Consider the following 25,274-nt stretch of genomic DNA (forward strand, 5'->3'; position numbering starts at 1 on the left):
TGTTGAGTAGGAAGGGGATCACAGAGGATCCAAATGATAACAAAAGTGTCATTTGATGGTCAAAGGGTAAGGACACTCAGCAATGAAATTCCACACAAGAAGAAGTGAAATGCACCTCTGCAGTTGTACTGAAATATTTTAACTGTTTAAACTTGTAGTTATCTCTAGAATTAAACTGGAATAAGAATTAGAGTATGTTATAATTCACGAGGCAAAAGGTTTAAGAAAACTTTGCAGATGGAATAGTGGTTAATAATTGAAATAGTCATCATTTTCCTTGACATTAATCTTTTCATAGGACAAGAACTTTCTGTATTAAAGAGTCACTTCAAATTATACAAGTTTTCCTGAAAGTTTGCATTTGCTGTTGGCTAAATTTGAACTATTTCTCAAGCTAAAAAACAACTGCACAATGAGCACAGTATATATAGTATACAGAGGAAACTACTCAGCACTTAAAGACTGTACCATAAAAACTTTTGTCCCAGATTAAGTAGCAAACATTGAACCACGTGGCCAGTATTTGTTCTCATTAAAAAAAGATTATGATCATAATCAGTAATGCTGAACCTATACCACGGGATGGCACTTAACTCTAATCTGGACATTCATCCTGGTGTTTGTCACGTGCTTTGACTTTTCAATGACCATGAAGTTATACTCTACTTACAGCCTTAGGCTCAAGGAGAAAAAACAACAACAACAATAAAAAGAGCAAACTGCTAATCTCTACCACGATATATCTCAGAGCCACGAGAAGGTCAGCCATTAAAAGAACCAAAATATTTAGCCTCATGGCGCCAGATTTATCGAAGTAGCTTTTTATTTCCTCATTAAGCCTCACAAAGGATTCATGAAAACTTGCTAATCTGTTAGAACAATAATAAGCTGTTGCTGATTTTGAAGATGAGGAAAGGTCACAAGCCTGAGCATGTGGAAGCCAAGAAGAAACCAGCAAGAAAACAGGGATCTTGGCCTTACGACTGCATGAAATGGAAAAGTGCCAAGGTTCCAAATGAGCCTGGAAGCAGCTTCTCCCCTGGAACCTTCAGATAAGAACCCAGGCTGATTGACATCTGGGTTTGGCCTTGTGAACCTGGAGCAGACACCAGCTGGGCCCACAGACTTCTTACCCACACAACAGTGAGGTAATTTGTGTGGTTTTAAGCCACTAAATTTGCAGAAATCTGTCACAGCAGGAATAGGAGTCTAATATATCTCCAGTTAGAACGAGACTGAAACAGAGATTAACTTGCCCATGTTCACACAGCACCAAGTAGCCAAGCTATAAATCAGGTATGGCAGTAGGACCTCAGAGCATATGATCTGATCAGTGTGCACTAACAAACTCAGATATAGTTGTTATCATTGTTACAGAGCAACTACCACACTGTGTCATACATGTAAATGTTTAACAAAAGTTTCCTGAATCAGCAAATGAACAAGCAAAATTGCTGAGTATTGGGGGGGGGGGTAGTCTTAATTCATTTATGATACATTATAGCTTCTTAGGTCCTGAGGCGTAGGGGAGAAGCATTTTAATACAAGCCTACACGAATGTCTAGGCACAAAATGCTTTGTAGAATACGTGAGAACAAAACATAAGTTATATTTCTTTCTAAATATGCATTTGTAAACAATAGGAAAAAGAATCATAAAATGCCAGCTACATTGGAATACACTGGGTTTTACCCTTGCATTTCATACCCCAGGAATGGAATCACTTCTTTAGTGTGGCGAGAAGCTTATCTAAACAACATAATTATATTTTCTGGTTACTGGAATTGGTAGATTTCTATGTAAAAGTAAAGGTTCTATTTTTACAGCTCTCTTAGAATCCTTGCCAATGACAACGTTCTCAAGGCCTCACACAAATTTCTCAAAGGGTGTGATGATAAAGTGACTAATAAAATTTAATCAAGTGCAGTCTATTCTTAGATATTAATGAAACTACAAATCTTATTCTGATTAGATTCTACAAGACTCACAGGTGTGTTTACTACAAATCAGCCAATATCTACACTGATACTCCTGGCTCCCAGAATGAACCTGCATGGAAAGGCAAAGGCCTATAGGATAAAAAAAGAATTTGATGATACTTTACTTTTCAGTCCCATGACAAAATACTCCTAATGATGCCTAAATAGTATATCAGCAAGTCTATTCCGTGGGCACTTACTGAGTGCTGAGTGCTTGTTAATGGGGACAAGCTGGCATAGATAAAAAGATAAGAAACACATGAAACAGTCCATCTAAAGTCAAAACTGCAAGTTCACATCTAGGCTAGATGTTAGACACAAGCATTTAACAGCTAAAGAACCTGTTTATGTGGGAATGTCAGTACACAGGAGAGTGAAAAAAAGCAATCGCAGCACTTAGGAAAGGGAGCCTCCTACAATATAATATGTGAATTTTTAACAATACTGGCAATATCCCAGCTAACAAAGCTTGGCTCTTTCCATAAATCTAGTTCTATATTAAAGAGGCAAAGTACAGTAAGTGTGTAATTTCAGTGGAAATCATTTTACCACCAGTTCCCACCCTCTAAAACCCTAGTGATCCAACGCTCAGCTACAACTGGACTTATTTGGTGTCATAGGAGGTACACCAACAAACCCAGTTTTTAAGTCTATTTTGGATGTTGCTTCCTTCTCCCTTAAGTCCTCAAATTATTTATGGAATCAGTGTAAAGGTTGATAATTTCCACGGGTTTAGCAAAATACTGGTATTCAAAATACAGCTTGACAGAGTTAGGGCTGAGCTAGAGGCGACTAGCAGGCCAATCATTTGTCATCCCTTCAAATTGATATTCTTTTAACTTTCATTACATTTTTTACATGAGTTGATTTCCTAATACAAATAATATATATATTATATATATCACATAATGTATATAATATACATTTATATATATATTAATTTACTGGCTGTTCTTTTTCTCTTCCAGCTCAAATAAGATGCTCTTCACATAAAAACATTAGTGACAAATGCAGAATTTACTGGAGATTTCATCAACTCACAATTCATTCTAAAAATCTCCAACAGACATTATCTTCTTGGCCCTTAAGCAACCGGTCTCCTCTCTGTTTGTCCTCTTCAAGTTTATAATTCATCTGCTATTAAAATTCTACTGCCTCGACTACAAGGATAACTAAAATTAAAAACAGATAATAATAGGTGTTGGCAAAGATGATGAAAAATCAAACCTTCATTTATTGCTGATGAGAATGTAAAATAGTACAAGTATTTTGGAAAACCATTCCTTAAAATGTTAAACAATGTCACCCTGTGACCCAGAACTTTCACTCCTTGGTAGATACCAAGAGAAATGAAAACACATGTCCCTACAAAAACTTGTACATAATTGTTCGTAACAGTATCATTCAGCCAAAAGGTGTAAATAACCCAAATGTCCATCAATGGATAAATGTGATATGTTCATACAACAGAATACTAACCAGCCATAAAAAGGAATAAAGTACTGATGTTCCAACATGGATGAAACCCGAAACATACACTAAGTGAAAAAAACCTGTCACAAAAGACCACATACTGACTCCATTTACATGAAATGCCCATAAATCTAGCAAATTTATGTAGCTAGAAAGATTAGCACATGCCTAGGGCTGGGAGAAGTGGGAGAGGTGGAGAGGAAGGGAGGAGAGTGCCCACTAATGGGTATAGAGTTTCTTTCTTTCTTTCTTTCTTTCTTTCTTTCTTTCTTTCTTTCTTTCTTTCTTTTTTGGAGTGATAAAAATGTTTCAAAACTAGATAGTAGTGTTGTTGTATTCTGAATATACTAAAAGCCACTGTATACTTCATTTATTATTTATTATAATTTATTGTCAAGTTAGCTAACATACAGCGTATACAGTGTAGCCTTGGCTTCAGGAGTAGATTTGCATGATTCATTACTTATATACAACACACAATGCTCATCCCAACAAGTGCCCTCCTCAATGCCCATCACCCATTTTCCCTGCCCCTCCCCAACCACTGCCCATCAACCCTCAGTTTGTTCTATGTATTCACTGTACACTTTAACAGGGGCAATTTTATGGTGTGTAAATTGCATCTCAATAAATTTGTTCTAAGGAAACTATGTTGGCTTTAAAATCAAGTATAAGATGGGGCTCCTGGGTGACACATTCAGTTAAGCGTCCAACTTTGGCTCAGGTCATGATCTTGCAGTTCATGAGTTTGAGCCCCGTGTTAGGCTCTGTGCTGAGAGCTCAGAGCCTGGAGCCTGCTTCAGATTCTGTGTTCCCCCTCTCATTGCCCCTCTCCTCTCATGTTCTGTCTCTCTCTTTCTCAAAAATAAACAAACATTTAAAAAATATAAAAAAGGTCTCCTGGGTGGCTCAGTCAGTGAAGTGTCTGACTTCGGCTCAGGTCATGATCCCCCAATTGGTGAGTTGGAGCCCCTCATCGGGCTCTGTGCTGACAGCTCAGAGCCTGGAGCCTGCTTGAGATTTTGAGTCTCCGTCTCTCTCTGCTCCTCCCCTGCTCACAGTCTGCTCCTCTCTCTCTCCCAAAAATAAACATTTAAAAAAACTAAATAAAATCAAGTATAAGTCAGTGGAGACCTTTTAAAGATAAGCTTATCTACTTTTCCTAATACCTTACTAAAATGACAATGAAAGAATTAAGAAATATAAGCTGTCAAGATAAAAAGAACAGCTGACAATAGTGGATTAAAGATCTTTACAAAGTTACATACACATGAGTATACATATACACACACGCACATACACATTCAAGACCAGTTGTTCTAATGCAGATTAACTGCTCAGCCATGGGCTCTCTATCCAAGTTTGCATAATCCCACTCACTACTTAATGTTATCTGGTACAGTCAAAAAGGAAAATAAAGATTTGTATGCATACTTAGCAAACAAAATATAACCTAGTTGTCAAGATCTACAGTCTTAGACATCATGGGGGGTTACAAACACAAATAAGGTTTTCCTGTCACATGGATCTAGGAGGGAAGTAGAACCAACTGGAATGTCATCGAAATGTGTAGTCAGGTTTGGAAACCTCCAATTTATTCCAGTGGAGGTCTTGCAGAAACCTGATTGACTGGTTCCTTGGGCAAATATGCAAGTGGCAACTTTTTTTTTTTTTTTTAATTTTTTTAATGTTTATTTATTTTTGACAGAGACAGAATGCAAGTGGGTTAGGGGCAGAGAGAGAGGGAGACACAGAATCTGAAACAGGCTCCAGGCTCTGAGCTGTCAGCACAGAGCCCGACGCGGGGCTCGAACTCACGAGCTGTGAGATCATGACCTGAGCCGAAGTCGGACACTCAACCGACTGAGCCACCCAGGTGCCCCGCAAGTGGCAACCTTTAACTCTTTGGGTTTAGGTCTGCCCAGAAACACGGAATAGTTTATATATTTGGCATTGTTTCTAGGAAACCTAAAAAGCACATAATGAAAATGGAAAGGGCTTAAATATGGAGTTTTAGTATAACGATTCTGTTTTTCATAGAAACAAATTTGAAGGTTGAATAATTTCAAAAGAAGGGGAACTTCTCAGTAAGAAGGAATTAAACTCAGGGAAGGAAATATGTCATATGCTTGCTATGGAGCTCATACTATCCAAGAAGAGATTACTTAATAAGTAGAATTGTAACTAACCAACATTTGCATGGTACTGTAATATTTTCAAGGCAGGGCACCTGAGTGGCTCAGTATGTTAAGCATCTGACTTCGGTTCAGGTCACGATCTCACGGTTCATGAACTTGAGCTCTGCCATCAGGCTCTCTGCTGTCATCACATAGCCTGCTTTGGATCCTCTGTCCCCTCTTTCTCTCTGCTCCTCTCCCACTTGCACGGTCTCCCTCAAAATAAACTTAAAAAAATTTGCAAGGCAAAACCACTCAGCTAACCTCCAACAATAAAAATGGCATTATGATACATAGTATGTGTAAAAGACAGGCTTAACTCAAACTCACCCTGGTGAATTCTTCACGTAATGAAGAAAAACATAACTCAATCTTAGGCACAACTCAGCTTATTAAATTAGGTTTCTTTACAATTAGGCATTGTACTGATTGAAATGGTCCTGTTATTAGGGTGCTTTTCTTTAAAAAACAGTTGCTGACTAAATTATCAAATTCTCATAAACTAAAATTCACAGGCTTGTAACTCTCACATATTGTTTGCACAGCTGCTACTATAAAATTCTGTTCCATTTAAAATCAAGTACAGGGGGAGAAAAAGGAAAGGGGGAATGTCCATTTTAAGAAAAGGATTGATCACTTGTATTTATCTAATTAAATCTGCTTCCCAAGAACCCACTAAAATGACAGTAAAAGATGTTTAAAAAGTATACGCACAAAAAAAGGGCAAAAAAAGAACAGCAGAGGAGAGAGAGGGAGATGAGATTCCAAAGACATTTGGAAGTGAATGCAAGGGACTGAAAACCCCAGTCTGTTCTAAGGTCTGTCAAGGCTCACAGGAGCCTCCACCACCCTGTACATCCAGGCAAGCATGCGGTTAGGCAGGAGGGCTGAGGCTTAGTCCATGGATAATGTCAATGGATTCTTACACTCTGGAGATAGTGAAGGGCTAGAGCAAGGAGCATAATTGAAAATCTGAGGACCAGTGAAAACCTGCTTAGAAAGAATGGGTGCATTAGCACACTTCCTACTTCCGTGCTCTTGAGGAACGAGATGGATGAAGAGAAAACTATGTCCACGTACAGACATTTGTGTGTCCCCAAATCAAATAGGCTACATTTCCGTCCATCTATACCCACTATCTAATCCTCTTAAAGCAAAGTATATCAGTAGACAAGCCCACTGTCCCCATATACAAATGTTTCTCTTAAATTCTATCATCCAAGATCACCCATGTTTACATGAAGAAATGCAAGAAATCCCACAACACAAATATATGGAAAAGAAAACTATAAACAACAACAACAACAAACTTGCTATTATCCTCAGAAAGATAAGATTAAGAATAGGATTCTATAAAAAGAATAGAGTGCTTTGAAAAAGAAATAGCACTAATATTTTGGATATTAACAATATAAAAACTAAAATTTAAAAAACAAGCTTGGAAAATACAGTTGAGAAAATTGCATAGGAAATAGAATTAAAAGACAGTGATAAGACAATAAGCATTCAAGACGGTGATATAAAAAGATCCTGAAACTATCTCCTCCCACAGACAAAACCAATCTAAAGCTACATATGGAATAATTTCCTCTGAAAAAGACCTGAGAAACAGTGTAACAGCAACTGCACAAGTATGAAAGAAGCACACTGAGATGGGTAGGAGAGACAGAGACATTCTCCACACCCCCCCCCCCCCCGAAAAACCCACTTCAGGTACAGGAACCCACAATACAGAGGGATTTCAAAAATATGTGACTTTTTCCTGAGAAGCAAGGAATTTGTGTCCCACATCAGGCACCCCAACCCTTGGGACCTACAATGGAGAGATAGGCTGCCAAAGCATCTGGTCTTGAAAACCAAGAGGGCTTACATTCAGAAGAACCATAGAGCTGTAGAGAATGGAGAACCCAGTCTCAAAGGGTATGTATGCAGATTCATTTGCCCCAAAATCCAGTGCACAAGTAGTATGAATAGTACCTAGACCTTATGTGAAGAAGATCCACTTGCTAGTCTTAAAGCCTCTGCTGGAGAGACAGGAACCTATTCAGAATCTCTGGGGATGGAGCCATTGGCAGGTGCAATTTTTGTGTTATTCTACCTTGGTAGTACAAGTGGTGGTTGGTGCTATGTTGGTACTCTCTAACCTGCTAGCACTGGTAGGTATACTGCTGCCACAGAACCATCAGGCCAAGTAGGTGAATTCCCTGCCCCTTGTGCCACAGCTGCAGGTGCATGCAGCCCACACATGGGATGCCCCTTGAGCACCTGGCTCTAGAAGCCAGGGGGGGAATCACACATCTGGGCCCTCTGGGCCAACTTCCACACATGGCCAGTCCTTCAAGACTAGGAGAGGTAGCTATTTTGCCTAATATGTAGAAATTAACAGAGAAAAGTCAAACAACATGAGGAAGCAGAGGAATATGTTCTAAAAGAACAAGGCAAACCCTCAGAAAAAGACCTCAATGAAATGGAGATTAAAAAAAAAAACTACTTGATAAATCAGAGCAATAGTCATAAAGATACTTATAAAACTTGAAGCATGGAAGAACACAGAACTTCAACAAAGACAGAAAACATAGCAAAATACCAAACTGAAGTCACAGAGCAGAATATGACAGCTGAGCTGAAGAATACACTAGAACTGTTCAAAAGCAGACTAGACTAAATATAAGAGTGGATCACTGACCTAGATGACAAGGCACCAAAAATCACCCAAACAGAGCAGCAAAAAGCAAAAAGAATTAAAAAAAAAAAAAAAAAAAAAGGAAGATAGCTTAAGGGTCCTACGGTACATAAGGAGACTAACATCTCCCTTACAGAGGACCCAGAAGGAGAAGAAAAAGAAAGGGGGCAGAAAAAATTATTTGAAGAAATAATGGTTGAAAAGCATGGAAACAATCTAAAGGTTAACAGATGCATGGATAAAGACACACACACACACACACACACACACACACACTGACACTATACAAAGGAATATTACTCATCCATGAAAAAAAGGAAATCTTGTGATCTACAACAATGTGGATGTACCTCGAAGGTATTATGCTAAGTGAAATATGAAACACAAAGACAAATATATATGATATCACTTATATGTGGAATATAAAAAATAAGACGAACCAAACTCATAGATACAGAGAACAGACTGGTGGTTTTCAGGGGGGGAGGGACTTGGGGAAAAGCTAATATAATGTTATCTACTAATTTTGCCTCAAAAAAGAAAAAGAAAGATAACATAGGATAATTTCAAAGACCCAAAGAGGGTATTTTCCACATAGGATGGACTTAGAGTGCCGAGAACAATACACTGAAAAAAAGACTCTGGGAAATAGCAGGTCCAAGAAGGAAGACAGGTAAGAGATTCTCAGAATCAGCCCTGCAACCAAATTAGATGGGAACAGAAGAAAAGGGGCCAAAGAGGAATCTCCCCAGAAATAAAGAATTGATAAATTATTTGAAAAGTTTTGAAAGGTTAGTGGATTTATTGGAAAATTTTTGCAGTTTGAAAAAATCTGCAGATAGGTTTATAGAAAATTATGTGAGTGAAAATGTAAGACACATAACATCTCACACATACACACACACATACCCTTATGTAGTCATAACAAGTCAAATATTAATTAGGACATCAACTAAACTTGTGATACAACACTACTGGGAGAAATTGCTCGTTGGAAGAGACAATGTAACAGCTAATTCTACATATTTCATAAGCAGAAGTGATGAGATAATGTCTGCAAGAAATTAAGATATAACATTGTAAGAATATTATCAAATGGAAGCAAATACCAAGGAACAGCTAAATAAATGAAATCTGATTTCCTCTAGGAAAGAATTGAGGACTTCCAAAGGGTGTGTAGGGGTTGGCTGGTTTTCCTTACTAGTCTCTTAATTTCATTTGATTTTTGTTAAAGAACTATATGCATCTATTACATAAAATAATTTCTTTTAATAAAGGAAAAATATGTCCAAGAGAGTGAAGATGTATTTTAATGAAAGTAATAAAGTTACTTAGGAATTGGCATTTCAGTATTTGATTAATTTTATTGAAAGATTACCAAATCCAACTAGATTTACATCCCACCCAACACATTCACTATGCTTACTGTTGGAATCATGTGCCTGTTTTCCAAACACCTCTGTTCATGTAATCCTCTCTTCCTAGATTAGACACTACCTATGGGAATTCTACCAGTCATCCAAAGCCTAGGTGAAGTACTACCTTCCTCTGATCATCTGTTTTAGAAGGGATCCCTCCCCTTCTGAACCCTACTTCTATTCCGTGTATCCTAGCTCACTATTACTTCTTCTATTCCCAAACAAAACTGGAAGCTCATTGCTGGCAGGACAGTACCCTACTTTTTTATGGGAGCAATAGTAAAGCAAATGCCTTCACCTCAAAAATTGAGAAGAAATTTTTATTTTTGAGTGAGTGAGTGAGTGAGAGAGAGAGAGAGAGATCATGAGAAGGGGAGGAAGCAGAGAGAGAGAGGGAGAGAGAATCCTAAGCAAGATCTGCACTGTGAGTGCAGAGCCTGAAGTGGGGCTTGAACTCAATGAACTGTGAGATCATGACCTGGGCTGACATCAGAAGTCAGATACTTAACCAACTGAGCCACCCAGGCAGTCCTAGAAGGAATTTTTTAATTGCCAATTTCATATACATAACAGGCAATATTTATTTGCAGGCTTCAATTTCCATTAAAATCATATAACAAACAAAATAAAAATTAACTGGCAGTCAATACAAAAACATTCCCAAGTCCATCTTGTGTGATTTGCCAACTCAACCAATAATCAAAAATACAAGTAGTTTCAATAAATTTGGGTAAGAATTTTGAAATCCTTATTTGAACCCCAAACTGTGGCCTTTTGTTACTCTTTTCTACTCTTTCTTAATTATTAGGCAGGAAGTGTACTTATTCTTCTATAACACTTTTGTGATTTTTTTTTAAGAGATGGAAAAGGTAGGATACAGAAAAGGTAAAGAGATCAGGGTTAAGCTTGAAAGTAAAGAAGTGGGGGGAACTGCACTAAATGGCTTGCCTTCTTATAATCAAGAAAACAAAAGGCAGAGGCACAGGCTGAGGATGAACTGGGACATAAGCATGGGGGAAGGAAGACTACTATGAAAATGTGGATTCCTACATCCCATCTCTATAGAGGATGATTTAATTGGCATATGACAGGACTTGATCTCTGGGAATTTTCAAAGCTTCCCAGGTAACTCTTATGGGCTGCCACAGCTTAACATTTATTAAATGGCTTAACATTTATTAAATATTTATTTATTTTTGTTCTCAATTTTGCATGGATAATCTCAGTTTCCCCAATAAGCTCAGGAAGTAAATACTACTTTAAAGGTTAAGGAAAGGCTAGGGAAACTAGGAGTGGTGGTTTTAAAATGTCCACAAAGCCTGACACTCACTCCTTTAAAAGAGGGCACCAAATCCCCCTCCCCTTGAATACAGGCCAAATTCATGACTTGATCTTCATGAATAGAACATGGTACGAATGGTGCTGCTTGTCTTCTGAGGCTCAGTCACTGAAAGGACGGCTTTCATCTCTTTCGAGTTGGTCATACCAGGGGAAGCCAGCCAGCAGCCAACGGGAGAGATTGATAGAAAACAGAGCTGTGGCCTCTCACCAAGAGCCAGAACTAAACTGCCAGCCACGTAAGGGAATCACCTTGGAAGCACATCTTCCAGCCCCAGTTAAGCTTTCCGATAATTGCAGCCCTTGACGGTTCTGGACCACAACTTCCTGGCAGACTCTGAACCAGCACTGTCCAGCTAAATCACACCTAAACTCCCAACCCACAGAAACAGTGAAGGAAAATAAGTGTTTACTGTAGTTTTAAACCACTAAGTTTTAGAACAATTGTTATATAGCAATAGATAGCTAATCACTAAGGTACAAGGTTCATTTGATCATATTCATGCAGCTAACAAAAGGCAAATGGAGATTTGAAACTAGTCAGAAAGGATCCAGATCTTCTGCTCTAAGCCATGTGCTCGAATTTCTTTCTTCAAAATGAAGATTATCCTGCCTATACCTTATTAGAGCTGGTGCTGGAATCAAAAGATACTATATAAATAAAACATCTGCAGCTATTAAACTGAATAGTGAGTAGGTACTCAGCATCTATTATTACCACTAAAAGACATAAATTCTTAAATAGAATATTAAAACAGGGACAGAAAACACAAAAGAAATTATCTATATAAAGGAAACATACCCCCATAAAAAGTTTTCCCATGGCAGATCATTTATTTTAAATTTATTTGTTACTTCTAGGTATGCTAGTCCTTTAAAACTTCTAGAACAAAAACATCAATTCTGTAGTAATGTCTCACCTAATTAGCATCCACTACAGGATTTTGCTACTTTTTACTCATATACCTATCAATTGCCATACATTTTTAAAAACAGTGTTATGGACTAAACTTTGTTCATACAAAACACACAGGTTGAAGCTTTAACCCCCAAACTGACTGTATTTGGAGATAGGGCCTTAAGGTAATTAAGGTCAGATGAGGCCACAAAGGCAGGACCGTAATCCAACGTGCTGGTGTCCTTGTAAGAAAGGGAAAAGACACCAGGAGAGCTCACACACAGAGAAAAGGCCATATAAGGACACAGTGAGAAGGTATCATCTGCAAGCCAAGGAGGGAGGTCTTATCAGACACCACCCCTGTAGGCACTTTGATCTTGGACTTCCAGCCTCCAGAACTGTGGTGATAAAATAAATTTCTATTGTCTGGATGAGTCTACATAGAGGACTATAAAATTCACATCTTTAGCCTTCATCCCTTTCTCCTAAGCACTGACATTCATTTTATTCATCTATTTCAAATAAGCTCCTCTTCACGGCCCAATAAGTACCTTCCCCTCGTGACTTTATCTGTTATTAATGGACCAATTGTCAAGATGCCACACCAGGATCTCTCTTCCTTCTTCAATAGCAACAGCTGGATCTGAGATAGACGATTAATAAAGAGATCACCAGAACCTACCAAGCTAATAGCATTTGAGCCTTTGGCATAAGTCCCAGATCCTACCTGGAGATAGGGAAGGAGCATTAGTCAGCCACAAAACGTTCCTAGAAAGTTCATGTCTATGCTTCCTTTCGGGACAAACGATCAGGTCTGACAGGCGGAAGCATTTTAATAAGTAAAGGACCCACCCTCGGTACAGACAGAAAAGACTGAATTACTGAAGACAAAAACAAAACAAAACAAAACAAAAAACAGCTGTCTTGGGTCTCCTCAAAGCACTGAGTTAGCAGGGAGCTCTCCCTGGTGCTACTTCAACCTAGTCTTAAAACTTCCTTCCTGATTTATTAGTTTCTATTCACAACAGTGTGACAAACTGGCCTTCTGGCCCTGTGGCCCTCCTCAGAGGTATGGGCATCAGGATCCAGCCACCACACTACCCCTCCCGTTCTTCAAGTCACATAAACTCAAAACCTTCTGGTTATCTTTGACCCCTTTCTTAATCTCATTATCTAACTATTGGCCACCCTGTTCTGTTTATGTTTTCTTTAAAATTCCATTACCAGTTTCTGTTGAGATGCTGAGAAAGTTATGGAGATGGATAGGAATGCACTTAATGCCACAGAGGTGTGCAGGTAAAAGTGGTTAAATAGTCAATTTTATATTACATGTATTTACCTCAATTAAAAAAAAATTCCACTGCCAATTATTTGTCAGATACAGGTCCTTAGCATGGAGACCTCCGTTTCCGCCAGTCTTCTAGATATTCTCCCTGCACGCAGCCTCTTCCCATCCATCCATCTTACATAGCATCACTTAAAATACTGCTTCCATCCTACGACTTCTTTCTTCAAAAATTTACTGTTTGTAGGTTAATATTAATTCCTTAACCTAACATTCGATACGCTCTACCATCTAGTCTCATTCTACTTTTTAGGCAATATCGTGTGCTAATCTCCTGTAGCTACCTACTGACAGCTCTGCCAGACATTTCTCTTTTCCACAGACAATGTTTTTGTTTTCGTGCCCTTTTCCTCACCTAGATGATTTTCCTCTCCATCCAAAGTCATCTTATGCGCCCCAGTTTACTTTTTCCACAAAGTGTTCTCTGACCACCATAATCTAGACTGATTTCCCCTCTCTTCTTGTTACCACTGACAGGATATTCTTAATACTCATTTGAAGAACTGTAGAATGTTTACCACACACATTCTACCTCCTCCAATCACACTCCTTGAAGTCAGGATGTTTCATCTTTTATTTCTTGGTATCATTCTGTATCCAAGTTGAAGGTACTAAATAAATATTGATGGACTGATCCAATTCCAACTCACCAAGTAAGAAAAAAAAAATTTGTTGTGAGATAGAGATACTTGTATTTATATTACAGAAGATTTCTAACAGGGAACTTTCAGATAAAGGGGTTTCTAGTTAATCCTAAATGAAATGAATGCTATCCTAAAACCTTTTTATTGCTTGCAATCCACATCTATTCCCAAAACATATGTGCGATTGTTAAAATAAAAACTAGACACGTTACTGGCCCACCAAGATAAGGATAAGAAAAAAAAAAATGGAACATTGCCAAGCTGAGGCAATTAAGCTAAAACCTCAATCAAGAAAAGTGAGTAGTCGCAGTGGGAGGGAAGTTGAACATGGCAACAAGAAAGGATGATCACTCAAGTCCTTTATGGTCTCTCTTCAGTGTGAATTGTCTAAACCAGGGCTTTGACTCAAGCAAAAGGTTCTGGCAGACATCAACTTTAGTCGGAAGTTTTTGATAAACATCTGGTATGCAGAAATCTTGGTATGCTAACCTAAAATAGAATCTCAGAACTTCAGACCTCAGTCAAGTCTAAAGTTGAAAATCTGTTATTAGTGAAAGAATCTCAATGGTGTCCTTCCACCCAGAGGTCATTGTTGGTTTACATGATCAAAAGATGACCTAGAGCAGCAGGGATGCTTCCATGCAGCATTCAGACTATCCTCTATGCAACTGTTGGTTTAGCTTCAATGTCTTGAAAAAATACCTAGTTGAGGCTCCAGAATTCTGTAAAGCATGAAAGAGAGGATCTTGATCTGGAAAACTAAGTATATTCAATGATCAAATAGCTTGCTCTTTACACAGGATAGAACTCAAAGGCCCTTAACACTTTTTAGAAAAGAAATCTGGCAGAGGGTTGTGACAGAATCTAAAAGCTGCTTAATCTGTTGTCATGAGGACTGAAATATAAAAGCAGGGTAGTTTTTACTAAGGAAGTTTTATCAAAATAATGTCTAGTGAAAAAGGGGAGAGGAGAATATAACTGGCCAAGTGGTAACATCTGCCTTTAGTGAGTCTGTGAAGAGCCTTGCCGCTTCCAGCTTTCGAGTGACCTGTTGTCATGTGTACCCTCTTCTGTAAAAATACCATATACAGCAGAAACCAACAGAAGCACCACTGCTTTTCTTTCTTTTTCCACCACCTGAATTAGGAAAGAAAAATTTATTTTCAAGAGGCTATACTGTCTGATACCTAAAGCATACTTTATTACCTCCCCTCACTTAGCAGCTTATCACTAGTAGGTACCTTCATTAATACTTCCTTTATTGAACCTATCAGATGTAGCCCCAGAGGTTTTCAGGAAATGAGAGACTACCACCACTAAGGCAAATGTTAGGGTCTCTGCCCCATTTAGAATTTGTTATTTGTGCATAATCACACAACCGCTTGAGTATATAGCCAGTCTTACGTTTAAAATGACAGCATTTGCTTTTTGGCCATCAGGGAAAGAGGTCATGAATGAAAAGATATTGTACAAAGACCAAAATTATTACAAAATATCACTACAATGTAATTAATAAAAATAAAACAGTGCATTCTCCTAATCAAATGCAAGCTGTTCTAAGAAACGTGATAAAACCTTTTAAAATTCACAAGTATTCACAAGTATTAATATTAGTATCTAATATTAAGACATAATATTATTAAAGATTCTTAATGCTATATATTTGATTCTTAATTATTTTGTATAAAGCACATATTTAAATCTTCAACTAGCTTTTGTAGCAATTATTTTTAAATGATTTTCAGAAATTTATTTAATTATTTCATCATTTATTTTTATATTTATCATTTATATTATATTATATTTATATCATTTATATTTAATCATTTAATTATATTTAAATGATTTTCAGAAATTTAATATCTCCATGACAAGGATATTATATTCCTTACCAGAATCATTTAGGGAGTAATGTTTACCCCCTTGAAATCCTCACACATGTAAACGTGAAAAAGTTGTTTGTTTGTTTTTAGTTTTTTTTTTTTTAATGTTTGTTTTTGAGAGAGAAAGACAGAGTGCAAGCTGGGGAAGGCCAGAGAGAGAGAGGGAGACAGAAGCTGAAGCAGGCTCCAGGCTCTGAGCTGTCAGCACAGAGCCTGATGAGGGGCTCGAACTCACGAACTGTGAGATCACAACCTAAGCCGAAGTAGGAAGCTTAACCGACTGAGCCACCCAGTGCCTCAGAAAGTTCAGTTTCTAATGAACAAGCCTCCAATATGTCACTTGCACTTATTGATATAGAAAGCTTAAAATACTGAAATAACCAGAACAAATGGTTCTGTATTTTGTACTTTCATATATAATCATGATTTTTCAAATAGAATACAACGTACAACATGGCCTTCTAGCATAACCATTCTTTAGTACATATACGACATGAGAATAATTACTCTGCTACTTTAGAGGAATGTGGCTTTAAGTAACATCCTTTTTAATCTGGCAATTAACACTCTTACAAATATATTTTCTCTTTTTCACTCTAACTTGGCAAAAATAAGAATAAAATGGCTTTTCAAGACTAAATCATTGTTCTTACTATATTTAGGAAGGAGAACTAAATAATGATTATGCCTATAGTTACTACCTTGACTTCACTCATATGAGGACTTTAAGATACAAAACAGATGAACATAGGGGAAGGGAAGCAAAAGTAATATAAGAACAGGGAGGGAGACAAAACATAAAAGACTTAAATATAGAGAATAGAGGGTTACTGGAGGGGTTGAGGGAGGGGGGATGGCTAAATGGGTAAGGGGCATTAAGGAATCTACTCCTGAAATCATTGTTGTGCTATATGCTAACCAACTTGGATGTAAATTAAAAAAATAAATAAAAATACCAAAACAAAAAAAAATGAAGTTTCGTCACTTAAGATCACTTCATCATGCAATCAAAAATAAATTTTCCTCCAGTTGTGTAAAAGGAACACAATTGTTTTAGGACTCAATCTTGCTTAGGCGAGAAACACAGCCCACTGTTGACCCTCCAGTCTCAAAGGTCACTAACCAAATACAACTTAATTAATATCTCCTACAGAATTTAATGCCTTATTTCCACTCCTTCTATGATAGCTACTCGCCAGAAAAGAATTTCTCTGGCCCACAAACATTAGAGTTTTTCAGTATTAGTACACTTAATGGTGGCATTTCATAATCCGTTTAGTATTATTTTAGGGTAGAAAATGAGGGCCTAGAGTAAAATAGAAAAATGGATGTTGTGGAGAAACCACTAATATTTAAAAGTTTCTCTTAATATTTGAAATTTAGGTGTTTAATATTTAAAGGCTTAGTTTTAACCAAAACATAAAGCCGCCTGAAGTGCTGGACGTATTTAAGTGCACTAACCCTGGAAGAGTTGAATGAATCGAGGCTGTAGGGCTGAGGTGATCACGCGCTCTGGCAGCTCCCTCAGGAAGAGCTTTAACAGACTGGCTGCTGAGCAGACGTCCCCATCTTTCCCGAGCTCCACCGGCACTCCACTCTCAAACTTCCATCGGAGCTGTTCCACCACCTTTACGTTGCCATTCACCCTAAAAAGGCCTTCCTGGGTGAGTCCTGGGGCAGGTGAGCAGACATGCAAGAAAAGAAATAGAAGTCTCTCGCAAACAGACACTAAAACTCTAAAGAACCATAACAACAACAGAAAATAAATTTCAGTGCAGGATTTTCCAAATAATTATCACCTACTGGGAGATGTTCATATTTTATAAAGATGCTTTGCTAGAATAATAAATTTTCAAATCTACTATGTATCAACTAAAAAGATAATATAGGATTGTGATAAAAGCTGACCTCTAAAAATAAGGTTAGAACACATAGAAACCTAGAATAAATGCTCTTCTACAAAGAAACTGCATTTATAACCTTCTGTAGTACATAACAGAAACTGACCCTGGGCTCCAACAGCACCGTAGCATTTTGAAAACAACTATGTGAAAAAACAAAAACAAACAAACAAAAAAACTAACACGTATGTGAGAAACTTAACTGTGATTACCTTTGTAATAAATAAGAAATATTTCCTTTGTAATCACTAAATTCAGAGGATAACACTCTATGAGACTATAAAGTAGTATAAGACAAGATCCTTGCTGTCCCCCAATTGACGGGGGATCTTATTGTCGGCTGGAGCAGCAGAGAAGCCTCCATACAAGAGCCTTTGGCTGCTGTGCACCATCTTTGGCGAAAGCATCAGGAAGACTGGGGCTGATGAACTGTGAAGCTAATTCAGTTTAAGCTTCAGGGCCCCTCATTTATTTAGGCTCTTTCCAATGTTCTGTCCCTAATTCTGTATTCTTAACTTTGTATTCTTTTTCCTAAAAAGGGCCCTCAAAGGGTTAAAGAGCAGGACACAGAAAACCATGATTCATCCCTGAAAAAGAATGAATATATGAATTGCAGAGACAGGACAGCATAAAGGAAGATAAACAGATGAAAATGTGGAGAGTTTTTGTCAAAGAGTGATAGGGTAATAAAATGGAAGAAATGGGATAGAGCCACAAATATCAAGTTCAAGAGTGAAGACATGGGGCTCTTGGCTAGCTCAGCTGGTAGTGCATGTGACCCTTGACCTCAGGGTCATGAGACTGAGCCCCACAATGGGCATAGAGCCTACTTGAAAAACAAGCGAAGACTTTATCATGAGAACATTAAGGAGTAGGGGGAACATGATAAAATCAAGGGGTAAGGAGGATCTTGCTAGCTAAGTAGAGAATGGAGAGGGCAGAAAGCTTGCCTTAGGGAACCACATTTTACTCTAAGGCAGTAAGACAGATTCTGGTGGGAAGGAAGTGAAAAGTAGAGAAAAAAGATGATTTGGTAACTTAGTACAAAAAGGAAATAAGGAAGAGTTGAAAGGTAATTTTAAAGTTTACAAACCAGGAATCCAGGAAAAAGCACTGTAAAGGATAAGGTGAGGTGGGGGTGAGAGACAGTACCAGGTTCAGGGGAATGGTAATGATTTCCAGCTCAGTATACTGGGGTTTAAGGAGACAGAACACCATGTAAGAAAGTAAGCCAGCCTGCGGAGGCATGCTGAAGGTATAAGAAACAATCTTTCTAGTAAAGAGCAACCCAAGGACTCAACTGCACCACTCTTCTTTTGAGAGTCTAATGGTGAAATTTAGCAATGACTTAGGGCACTGAAGCCCATTAGAATTATTCAGATGTGAGCTGTTTGTTTATATCAGCTTTCGCTTCTTTCTCTTACATGCTAGTTGTATTGTTCTTTCTAAAGAAAAAGAAGAAAGCTAATTTCATTTTAATTTGTAATTTGATAAAAAATTTTATGAACCCTTCAACTTAAAAAATATTTAATGAGTACTTAGCATTGTGTTAAGAAACTTAAAAAAAAAATCTTTGAAAAAATAAATTCAAACACTACCATTATCCTTACAGAGTTCATAGGCTGGTAAGATGTTTGCATTTATTTTATTATTTTTTTATCAATTTTTTTTCAATGTTTATTTATTTTTAAGATACAGAAGGAGACGAAGCACAAGCAGGGGAAGGGCAGGGAGAAGGGGAGACACAGAATCTGAAGCAGGCTCCAGGCTCTGAGAGGTCAGCACAGAGCCTGATGTGGGTCTCAAACTCATGAACCATGAGATCATGACCTGAGCCACAGTGGGAGGCTTAACCGGCTGAGCCACCCAGGAGCCCCAATATATCTGCATAATGTATATGTATGTATATTTATACCTATATGTGCATATACATATATGCACATATTTATACACGTGTGTGTGTGTGTGTTTATAATTTGGATATCAAAAGTTGACATGAATTTTAGCTCCAATTTTGACAAAAGTTTGGGAAACCAGAGAGGATATTTGAAGTATTTTAACAACCAATATGACCAGGGCACCATGTAATGAGAGGAAATACCAGCCAGTATGTGTGGTAGGCAGCTTCTCAAATCACCCTAGTGATGCCCATCTCCTGGTTTCCACACCCATGTGTAATCCCTTCCCCTCACCTGTGATCTGGATCTAATGACTTGCTTCTAACAGAATATAACAAAATTATGTTAAGGTTCTAATCTTGTGTTTGAAATTAGGTTATAAAAGACTGATGTTCATTTTACTTCTCTCTCTCTCTCTGGCTTTGCTGGCTTGCTCACTCTGATGAATCAGCTGCTTTTTATTTTGTTAGCTATTTTATGAAGAGGCCCATGTGGCAAGGAACTGAGGGCGGTTTCTGGACAGCAGCCAGTGAGTAACTGAGACCCTCAGGTCAACAGTCCACAAGGAACTGAATCCTGCTAATAACCATGTGACTGAACTTGGAAGTGAACCCTCTCCTAGTCAAGTACTATTATGACTGCAGCTTTATAAGAGACCCTAAGACAGAAAGCACAACTAAACCGTGCCCAGATTCCTGACCCACAGAAACTGAGATAATAAATACTGCTGTTTTAAAGCTACTGTGCTTTGGGGTAATCTGTTACACAGCAACAGTTAACTATTATGATATGACATTCTCTTGAATATTGAAGAATATCAGTTATTGAGAGACTTCCTGTTTAACTCATTTTTAAAGCTTTCAAGGTTTATTTCTTCCATTCTACCAGCTTTATCTATAACTTCACAATTGTGTACTGCCATCAAGCAGATAGCACACCCAAAAGAGAATCCCATCCCAAGGCCCAAATCATGAAAATTTAGAGTTTTGCGTCCCAGTCCTGTATCTACCCAGCTCTGCAGCTTTTTCTTGGCCAGCAAATGCCTCTTGGACCTGATTTCACAGTGTTTTTCTAGCTTTGACCTTAAGGTTTTCTTTTCCAACAAGGCTTTTTGACCCTTCCCTCAAATAAATATTTCCAGTTATTCAAAAATAACTACCCAGCTCCAAGAACTAGCTTTGGTTTTCAAGGTTCCTGATCCCACTGGCCTTTACTGGTGGAGAGATAAGGTATAAATGGAAGTCACTTAATGCTTCTCAGTTATTTTTTTCTGACCCTATTTCATTTGTTTGTATGACCCTCTCACCTCAAAAACATCTCTGACCCAAACAATTCTTATACCCAGTGATTTTCAACTAGGGACAATTTACCCTTGGACAAGGCTCCATTATACTCTGGGGAAAAGATCTATACAGTTTCTTAAAAAAGCCCCTTATGGATTTATAATATATCCAGTACCCATGAGGCTTATCAGATTATGCAATCTCTCAATTTTCCTACTCTAAATTCTTAGGAAATGATGATTTTAAAAGAAATGTCCAGAGGAAGGAGATGTTAGAAGGCTTTGTGGAGTTACTCTCCTATATTTCTGGGATTCCTTTATATTCGATTTCAGGAGTTATGGGATAAACATCATGAAGCAACAACTTAATTATTGGTTTAAAAATGAAAGAATTATATAAACTAAAACGTATCTACACCATTGATTGTCACTTCTCCATACAACTGAGGTATTTATTTCAAAATAGTATGCATACGTCGTTAGAAACTAAGTGTGCCATAAGTCAGAATTTGCTTAACTGGCATGCTTTGTAAAATAAACATAAAAAAAAAAAAGGGGGGGGGGGGCGCCTGGGTGGTTCATTTGGTTAAGCATCAACTTTGGTTCAGGTCATGTTCTCATGGTTTGTGAGTTTGAACCCCGCATCGAGCTCTGTGCTCACAGCTCAGAGCCTGGAACCTGCTTTGGATCCTGTGTCACCCTTTCTCTATGCCCCTCCCCCACTCGTGCTCTCTCAAAAATAAAATAAACAAAGTTTTTTTTTTTTTAAACTGGAACACTTTGGCCCAGAAAGTACTAGGACAGTACATGAGCATATTCTGCCACCTGGTGGTAGATGGAGAGTCCTACACTATTTAAAATGGTACATTCCAGAGTATCTTCATGCTAAAGGAATCCAGTAACATTGTCAACAAGATTAGTTATTTTAAAATAGTGTGAAAATGAGATGCCTTATAACTTGTAATATTTTCCTTCCAATGGGAAAAAAAAATTTTTAAAAAGGCAAAATATGTAAAGAAAAAAAGTTCAGAGTCTTTTTAAAAGCCTTCCTATAAACCTTAACAAACCCTTTATGTCCTAAAATTCTTTTATAACAAAGAGTTTTCCCTCAAGTTATTAAAGGTCTCCATTTATATTAAACATCAAAGTATGACCCCAGTATCTACCTAGGCTTAAATGATACAACCAATCATTCCTGACAGAGTGCCTATTATATTGTGTAATACACAGTAATACACAGATGCACAATAAATATCTATTGATGTAAAAAAAAATTAATGAAACTAATTGAAGTATCTTGCTCACAAATTTTATACTACCCTTCAAACTTATACAAGGGTTTTGGTTTATTAACATGGTAGTTTTAGACACAATAAGGACCTTTTAGTTGTCTACACAGTAATTAACTATGTGGCCTTTCAAAATATAGGGTAGGTGCCCTACCTACCTTAGCTTGCCAAGCCAAGATTCAGATTCCATGGAATCTATCATCAAGGGATGGCTATTCTGAAAATATTCCACTAGAAATTCTATTTCCCATTTCTAGTTAAGAATAGATTTTCTATTTTACATTCCTAATTAAGAATGAATGATTTAGCCCATTAAAATATTTAGTTTGCATTACCTGAATACACCCTGTTAAGGTAGAACTATGGGTAAGATGAAATAGAATATCTAATTCATATTTTGTCAAAATTTCATACAGTGATGCTGTGAATTTAACTGGTTCAACTCTTAGAGTTGATTATAAATGCACATATCCTCTGACCCAAGAGTCTACAGATACACTCATAGTGCTTGAAATGACACATGTTAAAGTTTAGTCACTGAATCATTGTTTATAGATAGCAAAAGACTGGGTAAAATTCGATATTCATCACCATGTGACTGCTTAAAGAAATAGTACATACATATAGTCAAACATTGTACAAGGGGAAAAAATAATTACATGAATAAAGCTCTTTATGTGATATGGAAAGATCTCCACAATATACTGCTAAATGACTTTCTATAAAGATTCATAACAGTATGGATGATATGCTATATTTATGTTCAAAGGGAAAAAAGAAGATATGCATATATGATTATATATTCATAAAATATCTTCATAGGAATATATCAGACACTAGTGAAGCAATACTGTTACTGGGAAGTAATACTGATAATGAATGATCAGGGGACAGGTTTTGGAGGGAGAGATTTTAAATTGTATGTCCTCCTGTATTTTGTACTACATAAGTATATTAACTATTCAATATTTTTTTAAAACTTAAAAACAAAAGTGATTATTACATAAGAGTAATCCCAAGAGGTTATTAGTCATTGTTGGATGAAAGATCAGAACACTGACTATGCTAAAACCAAAATATTTTAAGTAGTCACACTTTGGTATCCAAATGAATAATACTCAACCTTACTTAAGAGATTAAATTAATTACCTAGAGATCCTTTGTATCTAAATCAGTAGGACACAGTTTTAATCAATACTGAGTGTTTGAGTCCTTCAAAATCCTAAATTAATATAACCTGGCTTCAAGATCCTCAGGCTGAGGTCCCATCGTCATGCCATGATGTATATGGCACCTTTTTTGTCTAACCTATTTAAAGTATTGTTATAAACCCAGAGCTGTTCTCTAAGAATCCTACCTGTCTGTAGCTTATCATCCTCTAAAAATACAGAGATAGCTTCTATGAAGTAAACATGCAAGCCTGGCTCTTCAGTCTTCAGAACAAAATATCATTTTGGCATCTACATAACTAGTAACCTGGGCAAATAGCTGTTTTTCAGTTAACACAAACACCTGAGCTTCTGAGGTCTGAACTACATGCCATACCATTCCTGTCACAAGTTGATTCACGTTCCTACAGAGGAACAGATACACTGTGCTTCTCACGTATTCCCAGTGAAGGATCTTAGCGGCAGGTGGGGGCTGGGGGATGGACTCATAATCATCAGAAGATAAGGGAGCAAACTGCACAAAGTACAGAATACCTCTGAAGTCTCAAGTTTTAACTTTAAAAATTCCAACTAAGTTTCAGCTCTACTCTGCAGTGAGTCTTTCATGTAGAAATGTTGCTTCAGTATAGAAAATAATGAAAATTCCAAGCTTTTCCCTCAGAATACTTCCTTTTCAAAACTTCTAAAGCTTACTGATATTTATTATGCAGTTTGGGGTGTTCCCATAATACTGCACCCTCATTTGAAAAGCATGAATATCGAGGATATGAAAGAATTTCTACTTATCCAGGTTTTTAAGTCCTAGTTTAAATAAAATCATTTAAAAAAAGCCGTAAGATAGCTCTCAATAACAGATTTATCTTTTTATCATTCAATGAACTATGGTATTCTCCAATTGTTTTACATGCTTAATTATATCACTTCAAAAGTAAATGACCCCCCATAAGAGGCTATATATCATATCTTTTTAAACTATCCCTACTGAGCTATGAAAGCAATCAAAGCATCCAGTAAGCTCATGACTGGCCTCAGCTGAAAAAGATACTCCAAAAGTGTTATTACACTAAAAATTAGTATCAGTTGGAATTTAATGAAATCAAGAGAAGTCACTAGTAATATTAGAACAGTGTATTTTAGAACTCAAAACTGGGATCATTCCAAACTAGAAATCTCAACGATTAAATTGGTCCATGGTAAACTGAATAGTACTTTCAAAATTATATTAAGCAGTAATAATGCTCTTAATGTCCTTTTTTAAGGGAAAAGATGTATTACATAATTTGTATCCTAATTAAGGTGTTTTAGGGACTATTCTAATACACTGTGAAGTCGTTCACACAAAAGCATTCTTCTTGTATGCGAGAACTGTAAAAACACCAGAATTAAAACATAACTGGGGCGCCTGGGTGGCGCAGTCGGTTAAGCGTCCGACTTCAGCCAGGTCACGATCTCGCGGTCCGTGAGTTCGAGCCCCGCGTCAGGCTCTGGGCTGATGGCTCGGAGCCTGGAGCCTGTTTCCGATTCTGTGTCTCCCTCTCTCTCTGCCCCTCCCCCGTTCATGCTCTGTCTCTCTCTGTCCCAAAAATAAATAAAAATAAAAAATAAAAAAAATAAAAAATAAAAAAAAACATAACTTACCATGTTTCGTCAAATACTCCACTATATTCTCCACTATTGCTGGAATGCCGTTCTCAGTGAGTCCCTGCTGCTGAAGGTCTTGGAGACTGACTCCAAATAGCTTTTTATACGTGGAACTTCTCTGCTCATTTAGTGGCACCGCCACTATCTTTTTCATGTCTTCTTTCAGCCGAACCGCTGCTTTACTTTGCTTAAAAGACCGTAAGAAAAAAGAGCAGTCAGTCATATTTACCACAGGAGGTTGCATGGTGACAGGGGA

The 25,274-nt window shown here is 37.4% G+C and overlaps 1 protein-coding gene across 5 annotated transcripts in view; it reads right to left on the reverse strand.

The window, feature by feature from the left end:
* The window catches only part of FAM13A (family with sequence similarity 13 member A), a 368,680-nt gene that overhangs the window by 283,222 nt on the left and 60,184 nt on the right, over positions 1-25,274 (reverse strand). For all 5 annotated transcript variants that reach the window (XM_078445913.2, XM_078445914.2, XM_078445911.2 and 2 more), the window contains exons 2-3: positions 25,016-25,205; positions 17,300-17,509 (exon numbers count right to left, since the gene is read on the reverse strand). In XM_078445913.2, the coding sequence (XP_078302039.2) occupies positions 17,300-17,509; positions 25,016-25,205 (400 nt within the window). The remainder of the gene's footprint in view (positions 1-17,299; positions 17,510-25,015; positions 25,206-25,274) is intronic.

This window comes from Panthera onca, chromosome B1, assembly GCF_046562875.1.
Source record: "Panthera onca isolate mPanOnc1 chromosome B1, mPanOnc1 haplotype 2, whole genome shotgun sequence".
Classification (NCBI taxonomy): Eukaryota; Metazoa; Chordata; class Mammalia; order Carnivora; family Felidae; genus Panthera; species Panthera onca.